This window comes from Pelmatolapia mariae, linkage group LG12 (genome assembly GCF_036321145.2).
Source record: "Pelmatolapia mariae isolate MD_Pm_ZW linkage group LG12, Pm_UMD_F_2, whole genome shotgun sequence".
Lineage (NCBI taxonomy): Eukaryota > Metazoa > Chordata > Actinopteri > Cichliformes > Cichlidae > Pelmatolapia > Pelmatolapia mariae.
The window spans coordinates 22,761,948-22,776,726 of record NC_086237.1 but is presented as its reverse complement, the minus strand read 5'-3'; the positions used below and the strand labels follow the sequence as shown (position 1 = coordinate 22,776,726).

General features: G+C 40.8%; 1 protein-coding gene across 1 annotated transcript; it reads left to right on the top strand.

Moving 5' to 3' along the window:
• Positions 1–8,381: 8,381 nt before the first annotated feature.
• On the top strand, positions 8,382–14,368 carry foxn4 (forkhead box N4). Its single transcript, XM_063490464.2, has 10 exons — positions 8,382–8,557; positions 9,106–9,221; positions 11,345–11,511; positions 12,396–12,508; positions 12,601–12,711; positions 12,816–12,943; positions 13,114–13,210; positions 13,295–13,502; positions 13,622–14,014; positions 14,112–14,368. The coding sequence occupies exons 2-10, from the start codon at positions 9,142–9,144 to the stop codon at positions 14,360–14,362; spliced, it is 1,548 nt and encodes a 515-aa protein (XP_063346534.1). The 5' UTR covers positions 8,382–8,557; positions 9,106–9,141; the 3' UTR covers positions 14,363–14,368.
• The last annotated feature ends 411 nt before the right edge of the window (positions 14,369–14,779 follow it).

Genomic DNA, 14,779 nt, shown 5'->3' with positions numbered 1-14,779 from the left:
TGTTCTGCAGGTATTTCTTTTTAAGAAAGCTGTCTGCAGCAAGCGGGAGCGTTCCTAATGACACTATGCAAGAAAGGCTAAATCCTTAGAGTCTGAGCTGAAAGAAGCGCCTAATTATTGAAAGCATTCCCCTCATCCGTGTGTTATTTGTAACTCTGTTTTTCCACATATATATGGACAGAGAGAGAGAGAGAGAGAGAGAGAGAGAGAGGGAAAACAGTTTAGAAACAGAACTAGATACTTATAATTAAACAATAGATGGCACAATGTGACGCACAGTGGAAAGAAGGATTATGTAATGAATCCCTAAACTCGCTGTCAGATCAGGTGAATTGCTTTGCTACCTCAGGGCACAACCAATTGTATTTTAATTAAGAGATGGTTCCTCATCTTGGTCTAGAGTGTCAGTGGTGCCTGAGACAGTGACCTCATCGGTGAGATGAGGAAGGGAGCAGCTGCTAGGACAATTTATGAACTTACAGGAAAAAGTTATCTCCCCTTTAAAGAGGGTTGCAGTTGAAAATTTGACATCCAGTAAAGAATAGCTCCACTTAATCACAATAATACTTCCTGTTAGCTTAGCACAGTTTTATCTCACAATGGCTCTTTTTCTCCCAAACCATCATTTAGCAAATCTTTCCTTTCTGACCAGAGTTAGATGAGATGAGTAAGACCGCTTTTAGACCTGCATGCTGAATATCAAGCTACCAAATCTGTCTACCACCCCCTCTTAACATGAACCCCTTTGCTCATGAAAAGAAATGAAAACTGATATTTTACACCTTTTTGCTAAGAAGAATATATCTTGTTACCTCCAAACTCACTGAATTGATTATCTTAGCTTTTAGGTGACTGTGAGAAATAAAGGCCAGGCCTCAACACCACTCACAACACACAGGTTTACTTTAAAACTCCTTGTGATGAAGAGAACACACAGCAATGGTTACAGCATAAGAGAAAAGCCAAACCTGCATTCTGAAGCTGTATTATTGCTGCAGCCAGGTGCAGAAACTCGGTGAGGATCCAAAGTCAAACAAGGCCCCCCCTCCTACTGAAGTGAGACAAAAATAGTGTATCCTCCTGAGTCTGCTTGCATCGAAGTAATCAGTGAAGGACTGGCTTCTTGAAAGTTAGTTGCCAAAGGTCAGGACTCTATAATGTAAGTAGGAAAAAACACCCTTAGCTAGTAGCTCACTGGTGCAGCATGCTGTGGTAGTACTATGCTGGTGATGCTGTATGGAAGCTGGTGCACATATATGTTTCTCCACACCATGCTGAACCAGGCTCAGGCAAAGGGCTCTGTGGGCCGAGTAGTTAATCATTCATGTTGTGGTAGGTGGAGGGACAGAGAGATCTTATTCAGCGTTTACCTGGGTATCTACTGCTCTACTGAGTGTAATATAACAATACAGAAACAAGATCCAAGATCCAAACTACTCCATCTAAGCTCCATTACATCACTACCAACAGTAAAAAAGGCCCCATTCTTCTAACTGGCACATTCCAGGTCTGGTTACTGATCTTTGATTAGGTGGGAACGTTTACAGACTAATCACCACTTCTTTAGTATTCATTATAACAATGTTACTCAGGGGAGCACCACTGCTACTGAGCTGCCGCCTGAGCTGCTGGTGTTAATTGTGCTTTTGTAAAATTCTACTAGGCTGGTGCCCAAATGCAATTAACACACTTTTTGCCTCAGTGAAAACAATTATCAGCACCTTTAATTAAAGACGATAGAATTCAAATGACTGCACTGTTTTGCCTGTGTTGGAGAGCTGAAAGACTTGAACTGACAGGAAATGAGTGACAACACAAACAACGGTAGGGCAACAATGAGCTGACCTGTGAGAACTTCAATTGGTAGTCATCTGTTTAAACCCAAAGGTCACTGGGTGGCTTAAAAGTCAAATTACACTTCATCCAGTTGTTTTGGAGACCACCAAAACACAACATTACTTGTCTGTACTAAATGAAATCATCAGATCTCTGCACATCCAATAAAATATTACCATCCAACCAAGGTTATTACGGTTAACTAAAACCAAACCTAAACTTAAACTAGATGTGGAAAAACATTTTGGTTAAATAAAATCAATAAAAAGAAAAGAAAAGAAAAGAAAAGACAAAATAGACCTTTGAACTGAAATGATTATTTAAACTTAAACTAATTATTAATACATTTAAAACATGGAGGATATATCCTTAGTTGTAGTGTACGTCAGTTTGGTAAAAAAAAAAAAAAAGAAGAAATCTTTTATCTAAATTTACTTTATATGGCTTTGATAGACATATTTATTGACACTTGAATGTCTACAACATTGTGACTCAACTGCTTTCAAAAACATCTGTTTTTATTGTAATGTTTATTGTATTGAAACTAAAGTGAATTGAAAGCAAAAAGTTGAAATGAAATAAAAAATTAAGGCAATAAGGGCAAATTATATATTACAAAACTAGACTAACTCTGCATCTGACCACATTTGCTATCTCAAGAACACTGCAGCTACTCACCTGACTATAAATATAGCTGGCACAAATGTACAAAAGAAACTGGATTAAGTTTTTCAATTATCACCTGGTGACAGTGGATAGGGAGAAAGTAATGGATAGCCACACTTAAGGGGAATTATAATTCACTGTGAATACTAAGTAAATGAAATAAAATTGTCATGCCTTAAAGTAGTGGTTGCATATGTGGCCAGAGCAGGTGTGAATTATACTGGGTTTACCTCTGTAACCTAGTAACCAGTGTTAGAAAAACATGCCCCTTCCAAGGAAACACAGGTGTCCATTTTCTCTGCTGCGACGACCTAAATGTGATAAAAGCTCAGGTTTCACCACATTTATGAACTGATTAATGTTTGGAAAGCTTTCAGTCAGTCGGCTGTAATGTGTGACCAGTTGAGTGTTCAGCATATTGAATTATTCACTCTCCACCACAGAAAAGTTGTCAAGGTTACCTCTGCCGTCGCCCCACCTTTCCTCAGCCCAGCAATGCTTGTCCAATCTTAACAAGCTTTGTGCTACCCACTGGGCTCTGATTCAGCACGAGACGCGGCAAATCCAATTACACAGGAGTCAGAGAGGTTGATTTTCCCATTATAGATTCCATGCTGAGAATGAGAGCTGATGATAACACCACTGCTGCCCCCCTCTCTCTCTCCTCTTCTTCTTCTTATTTTCTGTCCATTTCACTGTTCCCCTCTCTTTTTTCTTTCTCTTTCTGTCTTCCTATTCCTCTTTCCCCAAATACCTTCTTTCTTCCCCCATCCTTTTCTTTGGATTCCTCATTCTTTCATAGTCCATTATTCTAATTTTTCAGAGCACCGTAACGAACACTGGGCCCCGTCATTACTTTAGTCCCAAAATTCTGGGTCAGTGAGGTTATTTCATACCCTGCATTGCATTTTCTCAAATTACTGTTTTTGTCTCTCTTAAAAACCAATAGAATAGATAGCATCATTATAACTCTCTGTTATCTATCTATTATAATTGTGACTTCTTATTCTTTCCTCGTTTTTTATGTACCTGTAGATATCTAATTGCATTACACTTGACACATTACATGTTTCCACTTAGAAAGGTCACCACAACGGGCTAATTGCAATTCATAAAACTTGACTTATGGGTGTCTAACTGTTATCCACAGTGGTTACATCATGTACTGGCTGTGCAACATAAAAACTAAATAAAAGCTCTTTTGGAAATGAAGCTCTTTTGCACTCAATCAGCTATGAAAAACAAGAGGGCTTTTGCTCAATCTTTAGCCCTCTAGGAAATGAAAAAGGCTTGACCTCAACTCAGACTAGAGGCTTTGGGGGTGACACAGGTCACTAGAGGTCAATAAAAAAGGTGATCCTCGAGGACAGCGGGACTCGGGCGGGGGGTTCAGCAGTCTGTCCAGAGAGGTCACCTGCTGAGTAGAAGAGAAGAAGATGGTGTGATCTCAGCTGCAGGGGAATTTGTGATTGACCAGTATTCACCATTACTCTGTCAAACCACTGCAACTTCACCTTTCCTCTGTTCACACCAATAGAAACAGATGGTTGATATTAAAAACTTGGTAACACTTTATAATATGAGGATGTTAAACCCCTGTAATTAAATGGAATTGAATCATATTTTATTAGAAATTACAACAGAAATATGTTTATATACAAGTACTTACGGGTAAGTAAACTATTACAGGCGGGTAACAAGTCAGGTTTAGACTGACACTGTAAGTCATTTTAACTACTGCAGAATTTCTCTGTAATTTGGTGCTGGTATGCTATATTTTTGGGGTGCATGTCATAAAGTGGCTTAACCTTGCCTAACTTGCAGGTATTTCACAGGAAAGGAGACACAAATTATACTGTCAGTAATTTTAAATCTGAGTAATTTCCTGAAAATATAGCAGAAAAGCTTTATGATGAGGAGGATTTTTTTAAACATTTTTATTTAATATTCATTATGAATTTTCTATTATTCAATTGTCTTTTTTTGTTACATTGTACTTAAAATTTCAGTTTAATTAGTGTCTTCTTTCCTGTAAAACACCTAGAAGATGGTCAAGGTTAAGTCACTCTATAACACGGCCTGCACCCCAAAAGTATAGTGTTCTAGTGTTAAATAACAGAGAAATTACGCACTATTTAAATTTACTTACAGAAAATTTATGTCTTTGTTTCCTGTAACCTGACTTGTTACCCCCTTATTTTAGTGTACCTACCTTTAACTATTTGAAAGTAAATATAATTACGTCATAATTTCAAATAAAATACATTGAACTCCATTTCATTATAGGGGAATTACAGCCTTAGTCACAAGCCGTATTATAGAGTCTAACCAAAAACTCATAGTATCTCGCATTGAAAATACTTCAATCACTAAACTATCATTAGTGAGTTTTTTTTTTTTTAAAAAATCATCAGAAAAAGTGTCCACAAAGCCGAAAAAGTGTTTAGTCACTTTTACTTCAATGTTTTCATATAGGTCATAATTTTAATACTTTCATATATATTGTTCTATGGTATAAAATGCAACCATACATTGTCATAGACTAATAAACTAATTCTACAATAGGTAGAATACCTTAAACTCTAAAAGACTGTCTTAAATTAGTGTGTTCTAGACCCTATCTTAATTAGAGTTTGTGTCTTCCATCTTCAGGCACTGACATCACACAGAAATCATCCAATAATTAGCCGGTATGATCATCTGCTTGAGAGAAAAATGCCTTTTTTAATTGTGTACCTATTGTAAAAAATGACATTTCTATAGTGGAAAATCAAGAGCCTTTCTGTCATTTCATTGTTCATCTAATTGGCTGTGTGGGATGTTTTTTTTTTATATGTAGCCAAAACAGAAAATACAGTTATACATACAGTTTCACATTTTTCACCAGATTGAAGTCTTTGTCAGGCCACTTCTGGCCCCTGGGAGTTATGTTTGACATCCCTGTATTAAGTGTCTGTTAAAGAAAAAAAAATCAATTATAGGGATATTATCCAAGCTAATAGTTACGGGGTGATTGTGGGGATATAGGTATGAGTGTAGTGTGCATGATGTGTAAAGAACATTCCCTCAATTTTCTCATCATTTGCTATATATGTGTATTTTATATAAGTTTTGTATAAAAGCACAATAACGCAATAGTCAAGTTAGGCATATACTAGTACCACATGGAGATTAACCTCTGAGCAGTGAGTCTTGATTGGCTGAACCATTTCCTCCTGTCTCTTCGCCCTGTTTCCTCTCTCCACTGCGTTCTCAAACAAAGGCATAAAATGTCCCCAAAGATTATCTTTAAAAACAAACAAAAATTTTTTTTATCTCTAACTGATGATCTTTGACAAGACAACTCACAGCCTGGCAACCTGGGCACTCCTGCTCCATTTAGGTGGAGGTTTTAGTGGGAAAACAAAGTGTTTGGCAGGACACTGATGTTGCTCTTTGGCTAAGTGTGGCTGACAGCCGCTTCCTCTGTATGGCCAGAGGGTCACTCTGGGTAACATGCTCTTCTGGAGGACACTGAGTCTCTGCCTGTGGAGGCGATTAGAGGGGTGAGCTGACCTCGTTCTCAGAGAGGCTGGTGTGTTTTGAGTAAACACTTGATGCAAGACAAAAACACGGGTTACAAACAAGGCCAACCTTCAGGCCGTGATCCCATTGTTTCCCCATTACTCCTGAACAGGCATGAGAGAGGAAAGCATTTACTCTGAGTCCCTGAGCTGCAGGGAGTCCTTGTGCAGTTAGCAGCACTGTGTCTGTATGTATCTCACAGAGCCAGGTCACAGCCTCCCAGGTGCCCACAGGTCACTGCAATTAGCTAAAAAGCCACATTTTACTAAAATCAGCATTAAAAGGCATGCACAGGTGAATGGGGAGGAATAGTAAAATGCCTTGTTTTTATTCAGCAAACAGAAAACACAAGAAAAATACAACACCAGCTGAGGAACAGCTGAAATAAGTCAAAACCTTAAATGAAAAAAGAAATTCTGCACCTGAAATGGTAGAACCACAAACTTGAAAAGCAATACTGCCATAGCATGGGATGATGGGGATACTGCCAGGACGCTAAACGGTAAATTATCAGCACAATGGGGTATTAATATACTATACTATTGACTACTGATACAAAAAGATACTGAGTGAAGTTGTTAAATAAATTGTGTTACTAAGACTGATCAGTGTGTGGAATTAGATTAAAGAATAAGAAGTGGATTTGGGGGGGGTTGTACATGAAGTTAAACTAATGTCAGTTTAGAAACCACTAACGTTACCAGCCAAGGCTTTATCTGCAGAGCTCAGAAAATCACTTCCTGAACACCAGGCTCTGCAGAGCTGCGTAGACACTAATAATATAACGAACACAAAATGTGTCTCCATAGTGAAGACATAACCCTGCTTGCTTAGCAAACTTAAACAAAAGCATAAAATCTTCACGTCCGAGAATTTCTTTGGCATTTTTGGTGAAATAAAAACAAATTATTATTAACTGGCTGTCACACTTCCAGAGGTGATGAGGTGTTTGTGTTGTATAATCCAACAGCCGCTGCTGGCAGCGCTCTTGGACGCTGATTCCAAAGGTCAAACTATAATCTAGTGTCAGTTTTTAAGCATCACCACACCAACAACACTAACCTGGTAGTATTCACACAGTTTGAGCACACCTTGCTCTGTGGACGTCCCCCTGGTTCCACATAATAAACCCACGGGCTTTAGGACCTACAAGGTCTGCCCTGTGAGGACGGTCTTGTTTTTGTCCGTTACGTTCATGCATGTAATCATTGATTGTGCCTATTGTGACAGGCAGATTTACCATCTGTAGAGTCCCATGGGGCTGATAGGCCTACTGCTGTCTCCCTGCAGACTTTAAGGAATTCCCCTTTAATTTCCTGCAGAAGTTTAATCTCAGCCTGGTTTCAAATGTGAGCCTGGTTTAAAGAACCATACCTGACAGAGAAAGAGTTAAGAAGTTAGAGAAAGTCATAAATATTTTCTCATAATATGCAAAGTTATACAGTTTTCAGCTTTTTTTGTTTGTTTGGTTGGTTTTTTTTATTAATAGTATTTTCCATTATGCACAGAACTCAGTGAACCACCCTCTAATAATACGCTACCAGACCAGGACAGAACTGTGCATGCCGCAGTTTTTTGTGCGCTTTTTTTTTTTTTTTTTTAAGTAGACTTGGTCTCCAGACAAGTGTAAGCGTTTGCCGCCTCCTGCTGCAGCCTCTGCCCTCCCTACCCGCCTCCCCGGGTCTTTTTCCCACTGCCGAGGGGAGCAGGACGCGGCCACAGCAGCGGGAAGCAAATTATCTACAAGTACTTCCCTAAAAAAAAAAAAAAAAAAAGTTCACACTCACATACACAGATGCCACCACAAGCAGCCACTCACAACGTCTTAAGACCCGCACGAATGAGTTACTGGGAATGACCTCGCAGGAGGACAGGTGGAGCAAAATGGATCGTTGATGATTTCATTTTTATTTTTTAATTTTTTTGTTTTCAGTTGGTTTTATTTTGCTCAGCTGGAATCAAAAATACTTTTAAACACTAACTGAACAGGTTTCAGGCCTGAACTTGTGTGTTTTGTTTTACTGAGACGCTCTTAGCGCACCTGTGTACCCCTGGACAAAAAAGTGCACAGGGGCTCGTCTGTTCAATAATCATTCAATGAGAAGACTGCTGTGTACGGATCGAGCATGGCCTGACTTTTGACGCAACAAACGTGTGTTTGACTACTGGATGTATTAAGGAGCGCACCACGAGCGCACAAAATCCACAGAAACAGAAAATAAACTCTCCACGTTGCTACTTAAGCACTTGCTGTTGGAAGTGTGAATGTTACAAGGGTTTACGAGAGACACTGCATTAACAACAGCTGTCAAACTCATGGGATCCTGCCCCCTGCACCAGTGGGAGCGCCGCTGAGGTCTCCACTGCGCATGTCAGAGCGCTGGACAGCTCCAGAGAGGGAAATTTAAAAACGGTTTTTCGAGAATCAAGTGCAATACAGTACAGCGGCTCAGCAGCGGCTCTCACATTCTTCAGTATCAACCAAAAACAGGTGATTCTTTTCCTGATTTCTCTCTTTCAGCAACACAGTCTCTGTCGGGTTGTTAGTTGTGTGAAGCCAGCTGTCATGTAAACGATTTTTAGTGTGTAACTGTAATTTCTATAGCTGGATTTATAATTAGCCACTCAAATCTAGACTGAAACTAACATTTGTACTGTGTACTTAGTAAAGCACACGGTATAAAAGCACAGTGGGCTTTTTCTGTTAATTAAAAAAAAATATAAACAGCTTAATCTACATATTTCTGACTCTGTAATCGAATTACTGAGAAACAGTAAACTGAGCTTCAGATGCATGCAGGTGACCAACGCTAATTTTATGCTTTCGTTTATTATTATATTAGCTGTTTATCAAACCTTTAATCAACCTTCAAAACATGGAGCAACTTTCTATTTTCTACAATTGCACGTGCTCATGTTCATTTACTTGTATTTTAAGCAATATTATCTATATTAAAAATGTTATTTCTGTATAGCTTGTTTATTGACACTAGAAGATTCACTAAATCACAAACTAAAGTGCATGCTGTTTTTGTTTAGCCTATTTTACTGCAGAGATACTACATATTCCAGGAAATGATAGAAGGAGGAATAACTTCCAGGATGTCAGGAATAACTGAGAATGCTGGACATCATCCGTCTCCACAGGATTACAGGTAGGACAAAACCATTTTCAGCCATATTAGAACAAGAGTTTGCAAAACTTTAGCCTTAAATAATGTGTTATTTTTTTCTTGTTATATAAAACACTAATAGATCAAATAGATCAAATCCATATTTTTCTGACTTTATGATTTTGAAATGGTTGTGCAGCAAACTTTGTAGTCCACTGTGTTTAATCTAATGGTAGATGGACAGCTCTTTTTGTGCATGGGGGGTTGCATGAAGAAGGAGAGAGGGACAAAATCCCAAAGAATAAATGATTTTCGGTCTGAATGGATCTGTCAGAAACCATCAGCTCTGTTTACACTCCCGCTGTCGGCACACGGAGAGCCTGAACCTCTTGGTTTGCCAGCTCAGGGGGAGATGGGGCGCTCTGGGTCACCAGTGTGCACAAGTGGCTCCCAATTAGAAAAGGAGGGATGGGGGAGGAAGGAAAGGAGGGGGGGAGGCACAGTGTTGATGTTGAATTTCTGCAAAGACATGGATGATAGATGGAAACACCAGCTCAACATGTTTTGCATCAGCGAGCATTTTCTATGCTTGACTAGTGAGGAAAGAAGGGAAGTGGGAATGTCCTAAGTGTGTCATCTATTCTTTGTTTTTTATCAGTAGTTGTTCTCCACAGATGATGGATGATTGCAGGAAATATTTTTTTTCTTCAAGCAAAAGTGTAATAGGCCAGCTCTGGAGAACCTACAAAATTGCTGATGCATCTTTTGTTGCTTCTGAAATTGTACTTGAAGATTTGTTTTTCAGCCTTCAACAAAAAACAAACAAACAAAAGGGACAAAGAAAGGTTGACTAGCTTCAACCTTTGTGGATGTGGATGCAAGGTGTTTGACAACGTGCGCTGCTGATTCTTGGCCGTAATGATGTCACTCATTCAGATGGCCGACATAGAACCCTGACCTCAAACTACACTTGCAGCCCCCCCTTTGGCCTGATGCTCCGTTGATTTCCCCGATAAGGGCTGGGGGGTGATGGAGGGGGTTGGGGGCTGTGGGGATAGAGGCTGGAAAGGGACAGGGAAGCAGATGGCATCCTATTTGTCCCTCTTATGTGAGGGCTGTCATTCCAACAGATTAATGCAAGGGCGGGTAAAGAAAAGAAATGACAGAGACAATCAAGGAAGGGTCTGGAGAAGACAATGGAGCCACGTGCCACTGGGCAGATTTGTCGTTTAGGACACAATAGGTGATCATTTTTCAATAGACAAGGCCAACTGTTGCAGGCAACATGTGCTGCTGTCCCATGTTTGAAACGATCTCTTGCGTTGTTTACTTATGATTCAGCCAATGGCTAAGGCGAGACCGTGGTCACCTGACACAGGGTTGATTTTTTTTATTAGGAGATTTGGTGTGTGTCAATGGAGGGATTGGGGGGGGTTCCTGCACTGTCCACAGACACACAAAGTAACTGAATAGCATGTGTTGTCATAGCGACCCCAATTACTGAACCCTTGCACAGTAAGTGTGTGTGCAGAGAAGACTGGAGAGGATTCAAGAGGATTCCTCTCTTTTCTTTCCTTCTCTTCAGGGCTCGCCATAATAAAAGACACAATAACTGAAAGTTGATTGATACTGGTAGTGCTCTGGTCAAACAGAAAGCCTGAATTAATCCAGTTTCTAAGTTTAAATGTATTAAATGATTGACTGAAAACTGTTCTTTGATGAAAAGTAATGTGTATGTTTTTGTTTGTTTGTTTGTTTTTTAAATTTGCATAGCAGAAGAATCCAGAATTAAAAGGCGAGGGAAACAAAGATCATTGTGCCACTCGAGTGAAACAACAAAACCAAAAAATCCACGATGATGTAAACAGATGATTTGCTCTGAATGAAAAGCGTATTTAACTCCCTCTTTGTTGATTAAAACTGTCACTGTTAAATAACACTTGTAGGTAATCTTCTTATGGTAAATCCTCAATGGTTAATACGCATTCACCGAGCAGCTTTCATCGCTGTGTACCCCACATTCAGACTCATTATAGAGGTTTTGTCTGAAGGACAGGATGTTGCATCGAGTGTTTAGATTTAAATTCCACTTGTGGTCTGTGTGTGTCTGGGCTGACAGCCGTGTTAACCCTGCAAACCTCCCCCTCTTCCCTCCCCTCCTGAAGGCTTCTGACCACGGACCCCTCCCAACTGAGGGAGGAGGACCTCCCTGGGGACCTGCAGTCTCTGTCATGGCTCACCTCTGTGGATGTGCCCCGGCTGCAGCAGATGGCTGATAGCAGAGGCCACAGCAATGGGCCCTCCCAGGGCAGCTTGCTGGAGCAACAGACAGGTAAGGTGACAGGGAGGGGACAGTGCAACATTCAAAATCTGATAAAACTCTCTGATTGGATAGATCAGGGCTACTGGATTCTTCTGGTTCGTTGTTTTCTTTGCAAAGTTATAGAGGACCCCCTCAAAAGATCAAGGTTGCTTTGGTGCCACTGGGGATTGCCCATCTATAAATATACAATCACAGAAATAGTTAATCTTAGAGATTACAATGTTTTGATACCTATGGTGATCAGGTCTAAACTCTCAGTTTTTCCTCAGCCCTGTATAAACTTGTTGACTAAACAAGACCAGCCACTATGTCAAAGTAAAGTTGTTGTTGTTTTTTTTTGTAAAGACCTATAAATGACATATGTAGCACTAAATTCTGTTTTAAAGCCGCCTTGTTAGGCTCATATTCTGGAAACTGACTAGAGTAGTTTTGCATGGTTCATATTTCAGCTGATATCTGATCTCTTCTTCAAGAGGTCAAGTCCAGTTTCTCCTTATTGGCTGCCCCTCGCCTGGCTTCTACAAACAGAACCCAGTGCTTGTAAGCCCAGCCTCCTTCTCTACCATAGAAGGATCAAATCCAATCAACTCCACACCAGGGTCCAGATTAAAGTAGCCTGAGCTCTTCATGTAAAACTTTGGTCTTTTTTCTTTTTTTTTTTAAACATCCACCAGAGAAAGGTTCACCAACTTCCTTTTATAATGTCAGTGTAAAGAAAAGTCAGAGCTTTGCTTCTGAACACATACCTTGATATGTGAGCTTCATATGTATGTTATAAATACTACTGAGCTTCATTTTACCATCACTGGTTACAGAAAATGTCTTCCAAATAATTCATGAGCACAACATCTGCATGAAAAACAGGGAATTCTGAAATCTGTTTGTTATTACAGCTCAGATGAACAACATGACTATGACCACAAGTCAGGGCTCCATGCTCCACCTCCAGAGTAATATGCAGCACAGCCCTCTGGGAATCAGTATCATCAACACCCACAGTGGAAATGTAAGTTTTCACGGGACAGTAAGAAAGTGTATTTTATGTTAGACAGTGCTTACTTTAATATAAAATGACCTGTCTCCATGTTTATTTCTCAGATGTCTCCGTTCTCAATGAATGGGCTGCCTTCTCCAGGATACCAGTGCCCTACCTCAGTCTACCAACCCACATCCCAGCAGGTGTACTCTTTAAGCCAAACTGGACAGCAGGTATTATACGTTAAGCTAATGAAAATACTTGTTTTTATGGTTAAAAAAAAATAAGTCATCGGGTCCTCAGTATTCACACCTCTCTCTCTCTCTCTCTCTCTCAGTGTACAACTGGTGGACTCTATAGCAATGTCTCATTCAACAACCAAAGTCTATTCACACAACCTCGCCTGGCTCCACAAGAACAGGAGCTGCAGCCGAAGTCTTTCCCCAAGCCAATCTACTCTTACAGGTCAGTGCTCAAAACCTTACTTAAAATAAAAATATTCACATCCAACTTCGTATTAACTAAACATTTTGAGCTGTTGGCACAAAATTTATGACTTATGAATTGCAAAGTGTGCAAGTGTCCATATTTCTACCTCAGTTCGCTTGGAAATGTGTTTTTGTCCCCTCCCTCAGCTGTTTGATTGCCATGGCTCTGAAGAACAGCAAAACTGGCAGCCTCCCAGTCAGTGAGATCTATAGCTTTATGAAGGAACACTTTCCTTATTTCAAGGTACAGTACTCTGAATGTTATCAAATAAGGCTAAAACTAGAACTTGCCTGTAAATAAGAAGCGGCTCTACCTCTTTGCTTGCAGACTGCACCTGATGGATGGAAGAATTCAGTCAGACACAACCTCTCCTTAAACAAATGCTTCGAAAAGGTGGAGAACAAGACGAGCAGCTCATCCCGTAAGGGCTGCTTATGGGCATTGAACCCCGCCAAAATTGACAAGATGGAAGAAGAGATGCAGAAGTGGAAACGCAAGGACCTCCCAGCCATTCGGCGCAGCATGGCTAACCCTGGTCAGAAATGTATTTTGTTAAATGTAAAAGGCCAAACAGTTAATGAGGCAACAGGTCTGTCACAAATCTGACCAGGCCACACTTTTGCTTGACCTGACAGCCTGTCTTTGTCCTTACAGATGAGCTGGACAAGCTGATCACAGATCGCCCAGAGAACTGCAGACGAAAGCCTTTAGAGCCAGGCATGACCCGGCTGAACAGCTGTCCAAATGCCCTCCCACTGCCAGTCCCAGCCCAAATGCAACCTCAACCTATAGTCACGCTGTCCCTGCCGTGTTTACCCATGCACCAGCACCACCAGCTTCAGGCCCAGCTTCAGGCTCAGGCTCGACTGGCCCCCATGTCCCCTGCCCCAGCCCAGACTCCCCCTCTCCACACAGTCCCCGACCTGTCCCACAGTCCGCTCACCCAACAGCCCAGCAAACCCCCTGATGATTTCTACAACATGCAAGGGGACGCTCACACAGAGGTGGACGCTCTGGACCCGAGCATCATGGACTTTGCCCTGCAAGGTAACAACTTCTTCTAAGATTAAGGCTTGGTATTTGTTTACATGATAACTATGGTGTCATTACATACTTACACCAACCTCTCCATCCATGTGCTCAGGTAATCTGTGGGAAGAAATGAAGGACGACAGCTTTAACCTGGATGCTTTAGGCACCTTCAGTAACTCGCCTCTCCGACTATCAGACTGTGACTTGGGAACAGCCAATCTCCCTCCCGTCTCCAGTGGCGCAAACCTGTCGCTGTCAGACGTGCAGGTGACGGGGCTCTACACCTCCTACGCTTCCCAAGATGCCCTGTCTTCCCAGTACATGGGAGCACCATCTAACAGCAAGCCTATTGCCCTGCTCTGAACCAGCCAAACTGTTTCTAATAGATTCCACTGTCTGGATACTTTTAAAGGAGGCCTGAAATCAAAGCCTAAATGTTGGTTTCTTCTGTCCGACTGAAAGTATCAGAGCTGGAGAACCACCTGGAGTCCAAAAAAAAACTCACTAAGAAGTGAAAAAGAGACGACTGTAAGAAAGACGAAGCAAGACTGCAAGTATCTGGTTTTGCCAAGCAAAGACTGAAAGCCTGTATGAGAACATGAGTGTTAGTACACACCAGTTTTTCTACTGTTCACACTGCATTTTAAAGCCTTTCCATAAGTGTAGCTCCCTTTCTCTTGCCTGTTGTATTGTGGTAGACATTTTTGCTGTGATGTTTTATTTATATTTATAAAAAGACAGCTGGAGAAAGTAATGACTCTATCAATGTTTTGCTGTATA